Genomic DNA, 21,173 nt, shown 5'->3' with positions numbered 1-21,173 from the left:
AAGGAAGGGAACTGAGGCCTAGAGAGGTAACCAGGGGCAGAGCTGGGATGGGAATCCTCGTCCGGGTCCTTTCCTTTCCCAGGAACGTTTCAGTGGGGCGGCGGGCAGCAGGTCTCTTAAGTAACTGGAGGCTGACTTCTGGGTCTCCGTCCTCGCGTTCAGCTTCGGGGCGCCCCAAGTGCCTGGGCCCTAGAGGGTGTAGGCCCAGGCAGGGCTGTGTGCCCAGACGTGCGGCCATGATGATCCTAGGCCGGCAGCTACCGCTGGTACGGACTCCCTGGAGGGAGGGAGGGGGACGGAAGAGATGACTGAGCAGAGACTGAAATGGAGGGTGAGGTTGAGGCAGGCTGGCGGGTGGGGTGGGGCGGTACCCACTTCATGGCCGCCTACAGCACCTCCACCTCAGCCAGCAGCTCCTGCCCACACGGTTGCTCCTGCTGAAGCTGGGCACGCCACGTAGGCCACACTCCATGCCAACGCCCGTTTGGTTCAGTTGGAGGTGGAGGCGAGCCAGCCCTAATCACCGACTCGGGCACCTCTGCCCACCGTCCAAGGCCACCGACCCTGACCCTGAGAAATGCCGCTTGGGGATTCCTAGACACCAGCCCGTTCTGTTGCCGTGTTAGGCCATCCCAGGCCCCTGGAATCTCTGTCCTGGTACCAGAAATGCTGTAAGGCTGGCAGAGGGCAAAGGAATCCTGGAACTGCGCCCTTGGTCAGGAAACTTGCAGAGGGAAACGGTTTGGTTGTGGGGTACAGCTTCAGAGGTCGTGGGAAAGGAGGGGCATCCGGGCTTCTACGGTCACGGGGGGAAGGGGGGGGAGGCACAATGACAGAAAAGAGGCTCCCAAAGTTCTTGGTGGGGCCAGGAGCAGAGAGGAAGCATCTCCCTCTCCTTTTGCTAGAGTGGCAGGGCTGGGCTGCCCTGAGAGATAGACAGCTGCCTCTCTGATCGGGTCACACAGGCCCAGCTCTCTGCCTTCTAAGGCTCAGAGGGGTGAAACTAGCTCTTTCCCCTGATCCCAGGCCTCAGGGATGACCTTTCACCTCCCTGCCCCCCAACTTTGGCCTGAACTAGGCCGGCCCTTGAGGCCTTGCTCCTATTACCTCGCCTACCTTTCAGCTTTGCCTCTGAGTCTTTTTTCATAAACCCTCACCTCCCTCTTAGAATCAATCCTGAGTATGAGCTCCAAGGAAGGAGACTGGTAAGGGCAAGGCAACGGGGATTAAGTGACTTGCCCAGGGTCACACAGCTAGGAAGTCTAAGGCCAGATTTGAACCCAGGACCTCCCATCTCCAGGCCTAGTGCTCCATCCACTGAGCCACCTCACTGCCCTTGCCTCTGAGGCTTACTGGAGCTGATGCCAGGGATGACTTTGGTAGGGCATTAATGGTCACCAGATGCTTCAGGTGGGTTTGCAAGAGGCAGGAAATGCTCTAGGACACCCTTTTCCAGTGCCTCTGCCCTTCCTCCACAGTCCATCTGAGGTTCTGACCCTCCCATCCAAAGGCTGCACTTGTAACAAGAGTCTGGTTGAGCCCAAGATGACAAACTGATGTGTGACTGGCATCCACTTCCTTTATTTTGAAACCTTTACTTTCTGTTTGAATAACAACTCTAAGACAGAACAGCAAGGGATAGGCAAACAGAGTTAAGTGACTTGCCTAGGGTCTCACAGCTAGGAAATGTCTGGTCTGTACCCAAGTCCTCCCGACTCCGGGCCTGGAGCCCCTTCTACTCTATCCACCTATTGTCCCTAGCATCTGCTTCTGGGAAGGTCGAAGACACGGGCCACCTGCTCTGTGGTTCCACGATAGATCTAAGTCACAAGGCCTTAGCTGGAATCCCAGCTGACACTCGAAAGCTGTGTGGCCCCTGGCAAAGTCACAACCTCTCTGGGCCTCACCTTATTCCCCTTCGAAATGAATGGAATACTATTCTGCTGGCTCCTTAAATGTGAGACGTTGTTATGATTCTACCTCCGCAGGCTTAGAGTGGAGATCAGGTCACCTTTCATCTGGTCTGGGCCACTGCAAACCCCAGACAGCCTTGCCTCAGTGGCCGGAGGACAGTGAACTCATTTGCCCCCTCTGGACTTTGCTCCCTGAGGATGAATGCCTTGATCAGCCCAGATCCCCCATGCAAGGAAAGAGGCTTTGGGGAACTGAGGTTGCTGAGGCTTCGTGCCCTCGCTACACTCCAGGAATGCTGCCAAGCTGTGCCTCTGGGGGCAATTATGGCAGTCGGTCATGGCCCGCAGCCTTCTCCCACAGCCTCTTTGTTTTTCTCCCTTCACCACAGCCATTCCCTGATATGGACATGCCTCCCCTTCAAATGCTTCTTCATAACAAAGGAGGAGATGGAAGGGCCATCAAAGCAGCCCCATCTGCCAGCCTGGGCAGGATCCATCACTGAGTCTCTAGAGCCCGCTTTAATTGTCGTGTCCACTCTGAGTTCCACTGCCTTTCCAGGCTGCTTTCATTTCTGTGACTAGAGCAAGGCGACCTCTTCTTCTCTTGGTTCCATTTTCTTGACTTTGCATCCGCCCGTGCCGCCTCTCCCGTGTGTTCCCACTTCCCTTGTTCTCATTGGCTTTGCAGTATGGTGCAGTATGCCACGTTTAGCAGGTTGCGAGGCCATTCCCTAGTGGGCAGGCGTCCATTTTGGGAGGTTTGTCACTGACCTCCTGTCCCCTCTGTCATCTCAGCCCTCCTCAGAGGCGTAAGCTCTTCTCTGTGTCTCCAGCAACATTTGGCACCATACCAAGCTCCTAGTGGGTCCTCAATAAATATGGGTTGAGTGAATGAATAAGGAAAGCCTCCCCTTTCCTAACTACTTTGTAGTCATTTATATTCAGGAGCTCTCCAAAGAACCAGAGCACAGGCTGCCAGACAGGAGGCACTGAATGACAGAAAGACAGTACAGGCTGGTCTCCGGTGAGAGCAAGGGACGACAGAGAGACAGACACAGTGCTGCCCTGCGGAGAGAAGACCTCCGGCAAGTTGGGTGGATACCCTATGGGAGGCCAGAGATAAGAGGTGCAAGGGATAGGCAGGCTTGGAGGGATTGTGATCCAGATCTTAGATAGACCCATCAAGCAATCAATTAAAAATCAGTTATAGAGTGCCTGATCTGTGTCAGGCTCTGGGCCAGCTGATGCAGACACAGCCAAATGGGAAATGTTCCTTGTCTTCAAGGAGTCCACGTGGAGGGGACAATATTCATTCATGGGGATATACAACATCCACCTGCAGGCATTTACAATATCCACCCATGAGGATATACAGTATCCATCCATGGAGATATATGGTAAAAAATCATTGCGATACACAGTGTCCATCCATGGAGATATATAATATCCATCCATGGGAATTTACAAAATCCTCCAATGGGGATACACAGTATCCATCCATCCACAGGGATATACAACATCATCCATGAGGATACACAGTATCCATCTGTGGATATTTACAACATCCTCCCATGAGGATATACAGTATCCAGCTATGGATATTTACAATATCCTCCAATGAGGATATTCTGTATCCATCCATCCACAGGGATATACATCATCCATGGGGATACACAGTATCTATCTGTGAATATTTACAACATCCTCCCATGGGGATACACAGTATTCATCTTTGGATATTTACAACATCTTCCCATGGGGATATAACACCCATACAAAACAGATACAAAGTAACCCCAAGGCTACCCATCAGATAGATGCCTTGTATCTGCTTTGTATGGGGAAGGGAGTCAGGGGAATCGGGAAGCTTTGTGGAGAAGGTGAAATCTGATTCTAGGACATGGAGGTGAAGCATGAAATGGGAAATGGAGGATTGTGTACAAGGAACAGCCAGACCAGTTTAATGGACAGTAGAGTGCATGAAGGAGAGTAATGTATGATTAGGCTGGAAAGGTAGAATGGGGTCAAGTTGTAAAGAACTTAAACACCAAAGAGAAGAGTTTGTCTTTTATTCTAGAGGTAATAGGGAATCCCTGGAGTTTATTGAGTAGGAAGTAGCAAGTTCTTTAGTCTAATGACTCCAGCTGCTGTATGGAAGACTGAATTGAGGCAAGGGAACTAGCAAGAGAATATTACAACAGTTCAGGGGAGAGGTGAGAGGGTCTGACATAGGGTCCTGGCTATGTGGAGGTAGAGAAATCACAAGATTTGGTCACTGGGGTGGGGTAAAGAATTAGGGATAATGTCAAGGTTGAGTGCCAGGGGAATGGAGAAGGGTTACTGCTATCCACTTTGCCATCCTCTCAGTTAATCTAAGGTTCTATTCTTGTTCAACAGAACACCCAAACCCTCTGCTACTGTCTTGAGTCATACCTTCAACCCTCAACAGTCATTTTCTTTCTTAAACCCCTCACTTTCCATCTTAGAGTCAATACTAAGGATTAGTTTTAAGCCAGAAGAGTGATAAGAGCTAGGCAATGGGGGTTAGTGACATGCCCAGAAAATGTCTGAGGTCATATTTGAACCCAAGACCTCTCATCTCCAGGCCTGGCTCTCTACCCATTGAACCACCTACCAACCCCTAACATGGTCGTTTTAAGATGGTATTCAAGATGCAAAATGCCCCAGTCTGGGATAGTGCCAAGACCTAGTCTCAAGTAAACAGGGCCTTGATTTCTCTTTTTTACAGAGAATGAATAACTGCTCTTTCAATTGTGCTTCCCCATCTTGTTCCTGGATTTCCTCACAGGAAAAATAAAAGTATGCCTAATTAAAAATAAAAGTGAGGAAAAGGGGGCAGCTGAATAGCTCAGTGGATTGAGAGCCAGGCCTAGAAACAGGAGGTCCTGGGTTCAAATTTGATCTCAGACACTTCCAAACTGTGTGACCCTGGGCAAGTCACTTAATCCCCATTGCCTGGCCCTTACCACTCTTCTGCTTTGGAGCCAATACACAGTATTGACTCCAAGATGGAAGGTACGGGTTTAAAAGAAAAAGTGAGGAAAAAGTAGTATTTTACACAAAGTAATTACACTCAGGTGAGTAGAAGAAACACATAAAAGGCTTGTTCATCTGTCTGCTTATCCCTTTATTCGTGTGAGAAAATCCAGGAAGCAGAGAGGGTGAGCACGGCATGTGGGATTCTGAAAATTCAGGAGAAGATTGAGAGAGGCTGAAATGGATATGAGGTTATCCTCAGAGAATCCAATAGAGCAGTGATGGACAAACTTTTTAAAGAGGGGCCAAAGGAAAGGAAATGTTCCTGTCAGTCTGTTTCTAAGGCAACTCTTTCGAAGTTTCATTGTATTGTATCCTCCTCATTGTATTCGTCAGATTAAGAATAATGTCACCGCAGGATAGAACATTTCAGGGGGCCGCATCTGGCCTGCGGGCTGTAGTTTGCCCATCCCTGCAATAGACCATTTGGGCAGAAGGAGGAAAGAGATGAGTTGAAGAACCAGCGCAAGTTATGATACATTAGCAATAGGAAGCTTCCACTATATGGGCGTGCTTTGAGCTCTCTGCCCAAATCAGATGGCGTGCAGTGCTTCTCTAACTGTCTTAATTAGAAACTCCTCTTTCAGAAGGGAGAAGAGCCAACAAGAAGGAATTCTACCCAGGATAATCTCCCCAACAAATTGGAGGAAGAGGTTAGAGTTGAGATGATGGGGACAAGGAAGGGAAGGGAATGTTCTGTGGAGTTCCTGACAGAGAAGGACAGGAAGGCTGAGCAGAAGCTGACACATACCCTGGATATGGGGAGAAGAGATTTCAGAGGGTTCAGAGAAAGGAGAAGTCAGCTCCCTGGACTCGAATTCTACTGACTACCTCAAGCTAGTGGGAAAGGAACTTTCAGGAATGAAATTCTGAAGAAATAAAGAGCTAACTGAGGAAGAGAGGAAACTGGAGTAGGCCTTGGAGAATGACAAGCTTCTATCCGTGAATCAACAACTTAGAATAAAAAGAACAAAGACAAACTTAGAAGATAGAAACAAAGGAAAAACAAAGTTGGGGCCGCCCTGGAAGAATATTATCAGGAAGCGAAAGCTGATGAACCAGAGGCCAGAGAGGAAAGCTTAAACCCCAAAGGCGGGGCGCTATTTCTTGGGCAATATGGTGGAAAAGAGGCTGCCACTAAATATGGCTAGAATAAAAATAAGAGACAGAAGAAAGCAGAGCTCTAACTCTCGTCTTCCTGTTCTGCTCTCTGCCCAGGAGAATGACCTCTAGTCACAGGCTACCCAGCAGCTCCGGCGGAGTTCATGCCATCAAGTTCTGGTGAACTCCAGCCATGGCTCCTAAAAGAACTGGCAGATGGATGGCATTGCTGAGATCCTGGCATTTATATTTGAAAGATCCTGAGAAACTGGAAGAGAAGAATCTTTTAGCTCTTTAGTTGTGGAAGCATTTGTAACCCCAAAAGTGACAGAAGAGATAATAAAAAACAAAATGGGTAACATTTAGGCAATATAACTAAAAAGCTTGGGGGCTCAGTGGAGAGAGAACCAGGCATGGAGATGGGAGGTTCTGAGTTCAAATCTGGACTCAGACACTTCCTAGCTGAGTGACCCTGGGCAAATCACTTAACCCTCACTGCCTCCCTTACCACTCTTCTGCCTTGGAACCAATACACTGTGTCAATTTTAAGACAGAAGATTTAAAAAAAAAAAAAAAAAAAAAAAAAAAAAAAAAAAAAAAGCTTTTATATAGGGGCAGTTAATAGAGAGCCAGGTCTAGAGATGGGAGGTCCTGGATTCAAATTTCATCTCAAATACTCCCTAGCTATGTGACCCGGAGCAAGTCATTTAACCTCAAATTGCCCAGTCCTTGTCATTCTTCTGCCTCGGAATTGATTGTAAGGCAGAAAGTACAGTGGTGTGTGTGTGTGTGTGTGTGTGTGTGTGTTTGTTTGTTTTTTTTTTAATTTTTTTTTTAAAACCCTTAACTTCTGTGTATTGGCTCCAAGGCAGAAGAGTGGTCAGGGTAGGCAATGGGGGTCAAGTGACTTGCCCAGGGTCACCCAGCTGGGAAGTATCTGAGGTCGGATTTGAACCCAGGACCTCCTGTCTCTAGGCCTGGCTCTCCATCCACTGAGCTACCCAGCTGCCCTGTGTGTGTGTTTTTAAAGTTTTTACACAAAATAAAATGTAATGTAACTATATTAAGTGGGAATTTTAAAAACCAAATATCTGAAACCCAAACTATTCCCTACATAAAAGCCTCTTTTGATGCTTCATTGTGGTGTGGAGCTGACCCTGGTTCTAGAAGTATAAAGGTTTGATTCTTTGGAAAGTTTGACCATGTTGAAAAAACTTTGATTATAGTCCTAGCAAAAGACTATGTTTGCCCAGCTGTCTGGGCAAGTCACTTGACCTCCATTGCCCACCCTTACCACTCTTCCACCTAGGAGACAATACATAGAAGTTAAGGGTTTAAAAATAAAAATAAAATAAGAAAAGACTATGTTTGCTCTCTGAGGACCCTCCTCACTGCCAGTAGGCTGATCATTTAGCCATTGCAACCCATGAAACAAAGAAATATAGGAGTGGCCCTCTCTCTCTGTCTCTCTCTCTCTCTCTCTCTCTGTCTCTCTGTCTCTCTCTCTGTCTCTGTCCTCTCTCTCTCTCTCTTTCTCTCTCTCTCTCTCTCAATTAAATAATCCTTATCTTCTGCCTTAGAATCGATACTGTGCTTTCAAATGAACTTTTTCTAATTCAGTAAAAAAGTTTTTTGGTCGTTTGATAGATATGGCACCGAATAAGTAAATTAATTTGAGCAGAATGGTCATTTTTATTATGTTAGCTCGTCCTACCCATGAACAATCAATGTTTTTCCAATTGTTTAGATCTAGTTTTAATCATTTGGAAAGTTTTTTGTAGTTGTGTTCATATGATTCCTGTGTTTGTTTTGGTAGATAGATTCCTAAGTATTTTATGTTGTCTAGGGTGATTTTAAATGGTGTTTCTCTTTCTACCTCTTGCTGCTGTGATGTGTTGGAAATATAGAGAAATGCTGATGATTTATGTGCATTTATATTATATCCTACAACTTTGCTAAAGTTGTTGATTATTTCTACAAGCTTCTTAGTTGATTCTCTAGGATTTATTAAGTAGACCATCATATCATCTGCAAAGAGTGATAGTTTAGTTTCCTCATTGCCTATTTTAATACCTTCAATTTCTTTTTCTTCTCTAATTGCTACTGCTAGTGTTTCCAGTACAATGTTAAATAAAAGAGGTGATAATGGGCATCCTTGTTTCACACCTGATCTTACTGGAAAGGCTTCTAATTTATCCCCATTGCATAGGATGCTCATTGATGGTTTTAAATATATACTTTTATTATTTTTAGGAAAGGTTCTTCTATTCCTAAACTTTCTAGTGTTTTCAATAGGAATGGGTGCTGTATTTTGTCAAAGGCTTTTTCAGCATCTATTGAGATAATCATGTGATTTTTGTTGGTTTGCTTGTTGATATGGTCAATTATGTGGATGATTTTCCTGATGTTGAACCATCCTTGCATTCCTGGTATAAATCCCACCTGATCATAATGAATAACCCTCGTGTTCACTTGTTGGAGTCTTTTTACAAAAGATCAAAGAATATCAAGGGAAATAATGAAAAAAAATGTGAAGGAAGGGGGCCTAGCAGTACCAGATATTAAACTATACTATAAAGCAGCAGTCATCAAAACAATATGGTACTGGCTAAGAGACAGAAGGGAGGATCAGTGGAATAGACTTGGAGTAAGTGACGTCAGCAAGACAGTCTATGATCAACCCAGAGTCCAACTTTTGGGACAAAAATCCACTATTTGACAAAAACTGCTGGGAAAATTGGAAAACAATGTGGGAGAGATTAGGTCTAAAATATCAACATCTCACACTCTATACCAAGATAAACTCAGAATGGGTGAATGACTTGAATATAAGGAAGGAAACTATAAGAAAATTAGGCTAACTCAGAATAGTATGCTTGTCAGATCTCTGGGAAAGGAAAGATTTTAAAACCAAGCAAGAGTTAGAAAAACCTACCAAATGTAAAATAAATAATTTTGATTACATTAAATTAAGTTGGTTTTTTTTCTACAAACAAAACCAATGCAACCAAAATTAGAAGGGAAGCAACAAATTGGGGAAAATTTTTTATAACAAAAACCTCTGACAAAGGTCTAATTACTCAAATTTATAAGGAATTGAATCAATTGTACAAAAAAATTCAAACCATTCCCCAATTAATAAATGGGCAAGGGACATGAATAGGCAATTTTCAGATAAAGAAATCAAAACTATCAATAAGCACATGAAAAAGTGCTCTAAATCCCTCCTAATTAGAGAAATGCAAATCAAAACAACTCTGAGGTATCACCTCATACATAGCAGATTGGCTAAAATGAGAGAAGGGGAGAGTAATGAATGTTGGAGGGGATGTGGCCAAATTGGGACATTAATGCATTGCTGGTGGAGTTGTGAACTGATCTAACCATTCTGGCTGGCAATATGGAACTATGCTCAAAGGGCTATAAAAGAATGGCTGCCCTTCCATCCAGCCATACCATTGTTGGGATTGTACCCCAAAGAGATCATAGATAAACAGACTTGCATGAAAATATTTATAGCCGTGCCTTTTTTGTGGTGGCAAAAAACTGGAAAAGGAGGGGATGCCCTTCAGTTGGGGTATGACTGAACACATTGTGGTATCTGTTGGGGATGGAATACTATTGTGCTCAAAGGAATAAAGAAGTGGAGGGATTCCATGTGAACTGGAAAGACCTCCAGGAATGGTTGCAGAGTGAAAGAACCAGGAGAACATTGTACACAGAGAAGGATACATTGTGGTATCAAATGTAATGGACTTCTCTACTAGCAGCAATGCAACAACACAAGACAGTTCTGAGGGACTGATGAGAAAGAAGCTATCCACATCCAGAGAAAGAACTGTGGGAGCAGAAACACAGAAGAAAAACAACTGCCTGATCACATGGGAGGATGGGGATATAATTAGGGATACTGACTCAATATGAGCACCCTAGTACAAACATCAATAATGTGGAAATAGGTCTTGATCAAGGACATAGGTAAAACCCAGTGGAATTGTGTGTGGGCTATGGGAGGGGGTAGGAGGAGGGGAGGGATAGAACATGAATCCTGTAATCATGGAAAAATGCTCTAAATTAATTAATTAAACAAAAATCTTAAAATAAAAATAAATAAAGAATAAAGAATCGATACTATGTGTTGGTTCTAAGGCAGAGGAGTGATAAAGGCTAGGCAATAGGGGTTAAGTGACTTGCCCAGGGTCACACAGCTAAGAAGGGTGTGAGGTTGGATTTTAACCTCCGACCTCCTGTCTTTAGTCCTTGCTCTCTATCCATTGAGCCTCCTAGCTGCCCCCACCCCCTCTCTCCTTCTGCAGTGCCAGTGATCAAGGGACAGAAAATGATCAAACTAACACAGTTTTTAGACTGGCTTTAACAAGAACTCAGCTGCTGGTACTCTGAATGTGCGGTCACTGTCTGGTGACTACAGCACATCTGCTGATAAACCACAAGCCCAAAGGAAGTTCAAAGTTAAATGAGAGCCAGCAGGCAGGTTCTCTTTGAAGGGGTAAATAAGGGGGTTGGTAGATCTGGAAAATGGTGCATCACAAATTAATAGGAGAAACCCTTTTATGGCACATTTGGCCATCTCTCATGGTGGTTGGTGCTCATGATGAGTCCTCGCAGAACTAGCCTGACGAAACTAAGAGCCGTTTTTGTGCCAACGTGTGCTGCTGGGGAAGAAGAGGAAGAGAAAGCAAAGACTCCAAATTCAATCAATATATACTTTGATATTCAATGAACTGGTGGTCAAAGTGCTTTTGGCAAGGAGTGGAGCCAAGATGGCAGAGGACATGGAGCATTTCTGCTGAGCTCTCCCAACTGAACCCTTTAAACTTTTTTTTAAGTCTCAAATCAAAAGCTTAGTGAGATACCCGGGGGGGGGGGGGGGGGAGATACAGTATCTCGTTTTTCCAGCTCAAGATAGTTAAGGAGAATTGAAAAAGAAAAATGGCTGCAGATGCTGGGGTGGGGACTAGTGAGGATTCTGGTGTTACTGACTGTGGGACCTAGAAGTATTGGAAGCAACAGGAGCAGTGGTGGCACCAAGAGTCACCCGATGGGACTAAACTCTTGGGCCGAAAGATAATTAGAAGGATTCCTATACTAGCATTGGGTACAAGACCAGGCAGTTCCTTTGACCATTATTCAGCTCTGGGATACAGTTCCAATGTAGAGAGGGATTGTGGTCTGCAGTAGTAAGGAAATGACTTTGCCTGGGTAAGGACAAAAGCACAGATGAGGAGGGAGTGACCAGAATTCCCCCAGTATCACACCTTGGAAACACTGAAAACCTATAGATTTAGCTATAGAAGCTTAGGCTCACTCAATCCTATAGAGGTGAGCAGGACCCAACATTAAAAGAAAGTCCAAGTTCATGAAATAACTTGGAAAAATGAACAAACTACAACAAAAGAGCCTGACCATAAAAATCTTCTATGGAGATAAGTAAGCTCATGACACAAACTCAAGAGAAGAAAGCAATCTGAAATTATCTATAAGCAAAACCTCAAAGAAAAATGCAAAGAAAAATTACATAAGCCTAACAAGAATTCCTAGGGCAATTTTTAAAAAATGCAAATAATTATTTTGAAAATCAAATAAGCATAGTTAAGAAAAACCTGGGGGAAGGGGAAAGAACAATGCAGGAAAATTATGAAAACAGAATTAACAGCATAGCAAAAGAGGCACAAAGCTTCACTGAAGAAAATAACCTCCTAAAAATTCTAATTGGTCAAATGGAAGCTAATGGCTCCATGACATTTCAAGAAACAATTAAACTTTAAAAACTGGAAAAGTAGAACATGTAAAATATCTCATTGGAAAAGCAAATGAAGGAAAACTGCCTAGATATCTTAAAACTTGTAATGCAAGGTGGCTAACAGAAACTTTTTGCTTCTGTAGTTTCTAACGGTCACAAAAAGTCAGTTAAACATCTTAGAATGTTCAGAAAGTCAGTTAGAACTTAAAGCTATAAATAGAGGTGAAGTTCCAAATAATGGGGCTTTTGCATTCTGGCTTTCGCTGTGGCTGGAGGCTTTTGCTTTGGCCTTTCGGCTTTGGCCTAATTGCTTCGGGCCTTGGCCTGAGCTTATTTTGTTTTGGGGAAATTTGGACCTATCTCATTTCTCTGGACCTCTCCCTGATCTCCCATCTCCATTTCTCCCCTTCCCTGATTTTTCCTTTGGGTTCTGGTTGGAAGGAGGGCTTGATGATTGAACATTGTGGGTTTTAGTTTCTTTAGGTAATTGGAGTATCCTCAAATAAGTTATCCCTAAGTTTGATAAAGACTTTACTTTAAAGGCAGTCAAATCTTCCTGACTGGGAGAGCTGGTCTCTCTCTGTCTAAACCTCTCCGCGACCCATCCCCCACCCTCACCCTCTCCCTAGCAGCAGTTAGAAAACCCTGAACCCCTCCCCCTTCTGACTGACCCTGTATTAATAAATCCCCTTGTTACCTATTCAAACCCTGTGGTGAGTCAATGTGTGGAAAATTAAGACAAGGGCTCAAGAGGAAGGAAATCATTTTCTTTTATTTCTTGAGAAAACTTGGGTATCCATCTTGGCAGGAAGTACTTCTCCGAGACTTCCTCCAGGCATCAGTTTGACTGGCAGGGAGGGGCCCCTCGACCCCTCCCTCAAGAGACTGGAGAAACTAACAAGAGAAACCCTCCAGTCAAACCTAAATGTGTCTTACTGGCCCTAATTTCCTCCCTGTATCCTCTGTCTCAAGCCTCTGGGAATAAACCTGTTTGAGCTGCCTCTCCTACATACCCCATTTCCCTTACCTCCTATATACCTTCCTATACCTTTATTTCCTCCTCCAATCACCTTGTAATCCCCAATATACCCTTTTATCCTTCCTCAACACCCAAATTGCTTTCATTTGACCCTACTTACCTTATTTACTTATATTTTTTTATAACAAACTGGAGGGCAAAGTAGGAACTGAAAGAATTTATCACACCTCCTAAAAGAGATCCCCAAATGAAAACTTTCAAAAATATTATAACCAAATTAGAGAACTTTCAGGTCAAGGAGAAAATAATGAAAGCAGTCAGAAATGAACACTTCAAAAACCATGAAGTCACAGTCAGGATCACAAGATGTAGCATGTATCATCACAAAAGATCAGACAACTTAAAATATATTCTAGAAGGCAAAGAAGCTAGAATTACAACCAAGAATAATCTAAAACCTTCCCTACAAACTGAGTATAAACATACAGGGGGGAAATTAGATATTTAATGAAATAGGAAGACTTTCAAGCATTCCTGACTTAAAAAAAAAGACCAGAGCTAAACAGAAAATTAGATATTCTAATAAAAGACTCAAGAAAATCATAACAAGGCAAAAATGAAAGAAAAGTCATTAGAGATTTAATAAATTTAAACCTTTTACATTCCTATGTGGTAAAATGATACATGTAACTCCAATGTCCTTTATCATTATAAGGGCAATTAGAAAGAGCCTACATAAACAGAGGACATGAATATGAACCTACCATGTTGTGATGATCTAGAAAAAGGAACGGAAGAGTGAGAAAGTGGGATGCGTGGAGAGAAGGGGGAAGGAAGAAGAATACTGGGGGAAATGATGCCACATATAGGGAGCACACAAGGAAGAATTTTTACAGTGGAGAGGAACAGGCAACATTTGAACCTTGATCTCATCTGAACTAGTTCAAAGAGAGAACAATATCTATATACACACAGATGTGTATAGAAATTCATTTTACCCAATAGGGAAGCAGGAAGGGAAGTGGCTAAGAGAAAAGGGGGCCAGTGATCAAACACTAAATAGATTTTTGAGAAGGGGATGGGTTAAAAAGGATAAGGATAAAGGGAAATAAACAGCTAGCAATCATAACTGGTGTGGAAATGTTTTTGAAGTTAATAGATCTGTTTTCCATGAGCTATCTTGCTGTACTGAAGTATTGGACACAGAGTAAGCCTGTTTGCAGGAAGGAGCCACTCAGGAGCTTATAATGAGTCAGAAGTCTTGCTCACTCCCAGATGCCTTCATAGTGTCTGATGACTGACCTTTCTAAACCGTCCAATACAAAGTCTACTTGATGCAGCCAATGCTGGCTTAAATCAGCCTTATAGTCAGTTGTTGCTACAACCATCCTGAAACATCCTACTTCTGTGTTCCACCTATTCCTGAAAAAGACTGGTCTGTGAACTTAGATTGCTTTTTCTCCTCTTAAACCCTGAATCCTATCATACTCAGGTCTTTGGCTACTCCAGCATGCATATCAACACTTTTCCCTTTTAAAAAATAATCTTTTTAACTCAACCAGGATCCCTTTGTTTGAGGAATGGGCTTTTCTTGGTTGGCACTGAATGTAAATGGGATGAACTCACCTATAAAATGGAAGTTGATAGCAGAATGGATTCAGAAACCAGAATCTAACAATATGTTGTTTACTAGAAACACACTTGAAAAATAAAGAAACACAAAGTTAAAATAAGAGGCTAGAGAAGAATCTTGTTTGCTTCAGCTGAAGTGAAAAAGACAGGAGTAGCAATCGCAATCTCAGATAAAGACAAAAAGTAAAAATAGACCTAAGCAACCCATTAACAAACAATTATTAAGCACCTACTATGTACCAGGCAATATGCTAACTAGTAAGGATACAAAAGGAAGAAAGACAGTCCCTGTCGTCAAGCAGCTTATAGTATGATGGGGGAGATAACATGCAAATATATATAAAGCAAGTTATATACAGGAAATAACTAAAAGGGGGAAAGCACTGGAATTAAGAGGTGTTAGGGAAAGGTTCCCATAGAAGGTAGGATTATAGCTGAGATTTAAAGGAAGTCAGGTCAGTAAGTAGAATGGAAGGGGAAGAGGATTCTGGGTATAAGGGACAGGCATGAGACAGGAGAAAATATCCAGAACCAAGAAATGGAACGTCTTCTTTAAAGGACAGTCGGGAGGCCAGTGTCACTGGACCAGAGAGTACTTTATTTGGGGAATAAAGTATAAGGTGGCTAGAAATGTAAGAAGGTGTTGGGTTATAATGGCTTTTGAATGCTAAACAGAGCATTTTGTATTTGTTCCTGGAAACAATAGAAAGCCACTGCAATTTACTGAATAAGGGGAAAAGGCATGAAATAACTGGACTTGTGTTTTCAGAAAATCAATTCAGTGGCTGAATGGAGAATGGATTGGTGTGTGGTGAGACTTGAGGCAGGCAGGCCTTCCCTCCCCATAAACACACAGAGCAACATTTGCAATAATCCAGTTGTGAGGTGATATAGGTCTGCAGCAGGGTGGTAGCACTGTCAGAGGAGAAAGGAAGCATATCAGAGAGATGTTTTCAAGGTGGCATTGACAGGTCTTGGCAACAGCTTGGGTGTGAGCCTGCAAGACTGAAAGGATGGTGTTATCCACACAGTAAGAGGGAAGACAGGACAGAGTGGGGAGGTAGCAGGAGAGATTATGGGGAAAGATAATGAGTTCTATTTTGTACATATTGAGCTTAAGATATGTACTGGAAGGCAGCTGGCTAGCTCAGTGGATTGAGAGCCAGGCCTAGAGAGGGGAGGTCCTGGGTTCAAATCTGACCTCAGACACTTCCTAGCTGTGTGACCCTGGCCAAGTCACTTGACCCCCATTGCCCACCCTTACCACTCTTCTGCCTTGGAGCCAATATATAGTATTGACTCCAAGATGGAAGGTGAGGGTTTAAAAAAACACACAAACAAATCATAGAAACAATCGATAATTTCATTAAAGGTAATGATGGCAACAAGACATACCAAAATATGAGATGTAGCCAAAACAATACTTAAGGGAAATTTGATATCCTTCAACACATCAATAAAAGAGAGAAAGAACAGATCAATGAATTCAGCAGGCAACTAAAAAATAGAAAATTAAACTAATTAAGATTTTTAAATCTCCAATTAAACACAAAATTAGAAATATCTGAAAAATCAAAAAAGAGATTAGTAAAACTGAAGATTTAAAAACCTAATTGAGCTAGTGAATAAAACTAGGCACTAGTAGTTTTAGGATGGAAAAACACAATGAAATAGGTAAACCATTGGCTAAGTCGATTAAAACAAAGAAAAAACCCAAATGACCAGTTTCAAACGTGAAAATTAAACGTGAAAATTTCAAACGTGAAATTAAAGTATTAGGAACCATTATGCCAAAATACATGCCAATAGGGGCAGCTGGGTAGCTCAGCGGATGGAGAGTCAGGCCTAGAGACGGGAGGTCCTGGGTTCAAATCCAGCCTCAGATACTTTCCAGCTGGGTGACCCTGGGCAAGTCACTTGACCCCCATTGCCCACCCTTACCACTCTTCCACCAAGGGGACAATACACAGAAGTTAAGGGTAAAAAACAACAACAACAACAACAAAAACAAAATACATGCCAATAAAACTGGCAATCTAATTGAAATGGATGAATATTTACAAAAACATAAATTGCCCAGATTAATCAAGGAAGAAAGAAAATATTTAAATAACCCTCTCTTAGAAAAAGCAATTGAACAAGCCTTAAATAAGCTCCTTAAGGAAAAACCCAGGACCAGAGGGATTTACAAGCAAATTCTACCAAACATTTCAAGAAGAATGAATTCTAATACTATATAAGCTATTTGGAAAAGTAGGAAAAGCAATGCTACCAAAGTTCTTCTATGACACAAATATGATATTGATCCTTTGCTCTCTGTCAATCGACCTCTTTCCAAACATTCCATGCTCTGCTTGCAAAGCCTGTCCTTACAATGCCTAAACCACAGGAGTGCCAAAACAGAGAAAGAAAACCATAAAAAAAAAAGAAAGAAAACCATTTCCCCAAGGAATATTAGCGTAAAATCTTAAAATAAAATACTAGCAATGAGTCTCCAAAAGATCATACACATCTGACCAAGCTCAGCTGAGACTACAAATGCAGACTTGGCTCAGTTTTAGGAAAACGATCAGCAAAACTGGCAAAACGTAACAAAACCAACAAAAATCATGTGGTTCTATCGATAGATACAGAAAAGGCTTTTTGTTGAAATATCCATTTCTATTCAAAGCATTAGAAGGCACAGAAATAGATGGCAGGATTTTTTCTTTTTTTTTTTTGGAGTCAATACTGTGTAAGGACTAGGCAATGGGGGTTAAGTGACTTGCCCAGGGTCACACAGCTGGGAAGTGTCTGAGGCCAGATTTGAACCCAGGACCTGCCGTCTCTAGGCCTGGCTCTCACTCTGCTGAGCTACCCAGCTGCCCCCTGATGGTCTTTTTCTTAAACCAATCAGTAGTATCTGACAGCAACAGCACGCATTATCTGTAATGGGGACAAGCGAGAAGCCTTCCCAGCAAGATCAAGGGGAAGCAAGGATGTCCATTATCACCATTACTATTCAATAGTGCACTAGAAATGCTGGCTGTAGTAAAGACAAGCAAAGGAAACTGAAGAAGCACAAAGGACAAAGAAACAAAACTATCCCAATATGATGGTTCACTTAGAGAACCCTGGAGAGGCAACTAAAAGTCCAGTTATTAACAAGTGAAGTTGTAGGATACAAACTACACCCATATAAGTTGCCTGCATTTCTGCCTGTTACCAATAAAACCCAGCAGAGAGAGATGAAGAGAAATCTCACTAAAATAACTAGATGATGGGGGCAACTGGGTAACTCAGTAGATTGAGAGCCAGGCTAGAGATGGAAGGTCTTGGGTTCAAATCCAACCTTAAGACCTTTCCTAGCTGTGTGACCCTGAGCAAGTCACTTAACCCCCGCTGCCTAACCCTTATCACTCTTCTGTCTTGGAACCAATACACAGTATTAATTCTAAGACAGAAGGTGAGGGTTTTGAAAAATAAATAAATAAAATAACTACATGAACACAATTAAAAATACTCCACACAAAGACAAATCTAAAAAACTCTAGAAATATTCATTGCTCATGGGGAAGCCAAGTCAATATAATAAAAATTACAATAATACCTGAATTCATTTACTTATTCAGTGCCACACAAATCATACCTCAGAAGGATTATTTTACGAGGCTAGGAAAAATGATAATAAAATTCATCCAGAGCAGTGATTCCCAAAGTGGGCACCACCGCCCCCTGGTGGGTGCTGCAGCAATCCAGGAGGATGGTGATGGCCACACTTTTTTTGTGTTACATTCTATTCTGAGTTCAATAAATAGTTTCATAATTTCCAGGGGGCGCTAAGTAATATTTTTTCTGGAAAGGGGGCAGGAGGCCAAAAAAGTCTGGGAACCGCTGCTCTAGAGGAATAAAAGATCAAGAATAACAAGGGAATCAGAGTGGGGAGAGGGGAGGAAAGCAAAGCAAGGGAACCCAGCTCTGTACCAATTGTCAAACTATAATACAAAGCTTTAATGGTCAAAACAATCTAGTGCTAGATAAGAAATTGTGGTCAATCAATGGAACAGAATATGCAAAGTATAGTAGTAAAAGACTACAGTCACCTAGAGTTTGATAAGCTCAAAGATCCAAGCTAGTAGACACTATCTACTAAGATAAGCTCAAAATGGGTACATGATTTAGATATAAAGGATTATATCATAAACAAATTAGAGGAGCACAGGAAAAAGTACTTGTCAGCTCTATGGAGAGAGAAGAGTTCATGACTAAATGAGGTAGAAAGGATCACAGGAAATGAAGTGGATAATTTTTGGTTACATTAAATTTATTTATTTATTTTAACCCTTATCTTCCATCTTAGAATCAATGCTGAGTATTGGTTCTAAGGCAGAAGAGCAGTAAGGGCTAGGCAATGGGGATCAAGTGACTTGCCCAGGGTCACACAGCTAGGAAGTCACATTTGAACCTAGGACCTCCCATCTCTGGGCCTGACTCTCTATCCACTGAGCCACCCAGCTGCCCCCAGTTACATTAAATCTATTTATTTATTTTTTTTTTAACCCTTAACTTCTGTGTATTGGCTCCAAGGCAGAAGAGTGGTAAGGGTGGGCAATGGGGGTCAAGTGACTTGCCCAGGGTCACCCAGCTGGGAAGTATCTGAGGCCAGATTTGAACCCAGGACCTCCCCTCTCTAGGCCTGACTCTCCATACACTGAGATACCCAGCTGCCCCCAGTTACATTAAATTTAAAAGGTTTAGTACAACCAAAACTAATGCGGCCAAAATTAGAAGGAAAGTAGGAAATTGAGGGACAATTTTTTACAGCATGTTTCAATGAAAAAGTTTCTCATTTCTCAAATATGTAGGGAAACGTGTCCAGTTTATAAAAATAGAGCCATTTCCCAATTGAAAAATAGTCAAAAAGATAAGAAGAGGCAGTTTCCAGATAAAAGTTATCAAGTTCTTGCGGCGTTTGTTAGTTGTTTTCAGTCACGTCTGATGGCGTAACATCTTTCGGGGTTTTCTTGGCAAAGACACTGGAGTGGTCGGCCATTTCCTTCTCCAGCTCACTTCCCAGGTAAGCAAACGGAGGCAAACAGGGTTATGGAACCTGTCCAGAGTCACACAGCTGGGAAGCGTCCGAGGTCGGATCTGAACTCACAACACCGAGTCTTCCTGATCCCTGGCTGGGGGCTCTCAGCTGTCCTCAGTGACGGCTTATCTCCCCTAATCAATACAAAATGGCCCACAATTCCAAAGGACTCATGATGCAAAGTGCTCTCCATCTCCAGAGAGAGAACTGATCATTTCAGATTATAGCAGATTTTCTTTCACTTTAAAATGTTTTTTTTTTCTTGCCTTTTTTCCTTTTGCAATATGACTAATGCGGAAATAGGTTGTACATGATTTCACATGTATGATGGTTATTTGATTTTTTGCCTTCTCAGTGGGTGGGGCGGACGTGGAAAGGAAGAAGAGAATTTCATTGAAATAAAACATCATTTTAAAAATATACATATATGTGTCGGAAAATATAGTTCAAGAGTAAGAAGAGGGAGAAAGGCGCGATGATGCGTAGGCCACGTGGAAGCCTCGTGCTCCTGTATAATGAATACTTTCTCCGAGAAAAGAATCAAAATGCGGGACACGGTTGGGGATGTGACACTAAATGACGACCCGGGTGCAACTATCGATAATACGTAAATAAGTCTTGACTGATCACACAGGTTAAAACCAGTGGAAATGCACGTTGGATATGTGGTGGGGGGGAGGGAGGGGGAAGCAAAAATAGGAATCATGAAACCATGGAAAATTTTTCTAAAAAAATAAAATATTTAAATTTAAAAAAAAACTTAAAAAAAAAGAAAAGAATAAAAAGGTTTTAACTATGACGAGTATCAAATAACATCACAAAAAATGAAATGAATTATATATCTAACTGTATTGTGTTTATATGTGTATGTATATCTCTACACCTACATACATACATACATATGCTCACACACATATCTTTAACCCAGGATTACAATTAGAAGGCCCCTTCCACCAGTAAAGCCAAGAAAAAGGGCCCAAACGTCTACTTAGAGACGTCTATTTGTAGACGTGGCAAAGAGCTAGAAACGAAGACTCATCCGCTGAGGAGAGGCTAAACAAATTAAGATACATAAATGATACGGAACATAATTGTTCCATAAGAAACGATGATCAGAGAAACCTGAGAAGACTTGATGATCTGATGCAGGAGGAAATGAGCAGAACCAGGAGAAGGATTTAGAAAATGACAGTAACATTAGAAAGACTTAAGAACTGGGGTTGTTGCAGTGACCAACCATCATTCTAGGGGCCCTGCTGGCTGCCTCCTAAGAGAATGGCAATAGGCTCAGGGTGCAGAATGAGACAAGGACATTTTGGACACATTTTGGACATTTGTCTTCCTGGACTATGCATACTTGTTACAAGGACTTCTCACTGTCTCTCTTGTCTTTTCCTATTAGGAAGAGAGACACAAGGAAAAGGAAATAGGGTGGGTTAAAAAAAAAAAAAAAAAGGAAAAGACAGTGAAAAGGGTCACTGAAACAGCTTTCTAAAAACACACAGAAGGACAAAAAGAATCCTAGATAAGCCAGCTTGGAGGTACATAGTGAAAATTTCTCTCTCTCTCCCCTCTTTCCTCTCTTCTCTCTCTCTCTCTCTCTCTCTCTCTCTCTCTCTCTCTCTCTCTCTCTCTCTCCTTTTCTCTCTCTCTCTCTCT

The 21,173-nt window shown here is 42.4% G+C and overlaps 1 protein-coding gene across 1 annotated transcript in view; it reads right to left on the bottom strand.

The window, feature by feature from the left end:
* Window positions 1-386: 386 nt before the first annotated feature.
* Window positions 387-21,173, bottom strand: part of SSH3 (slingshot protein phosphatase 3) — a 46,872-nt gene continuing 26,085 nt past the window's right edge. Inside the window, exon 12 of the mRNA XM_044682045.1 lies at window positions 387-654. Coding sequence (XP_044537980.1) covers window positions 387-654 — 268 coding nt within the window. The remainder of the gene's footprint in view (window positions 655-21,173) is intronic.

The sequence above is a fragment of the Gracilinanus agilis genome, chromosome 6 (genome assembly GCF_016433145.1).
Source record: "Gracilinanus agilis isolate LMUSP501 chromosome 6, AgileGrace, whole genome shotgun sequence".
NCBI lineage: Eukaryota > Metazoa > Chordata > Mammalia > Didelphimorphia > Didelphidae > Gracilinanus > Gracilinanus agilis.
This window is presented reverse-complemented; position numbering and strand designations above follow the sequence as displayed.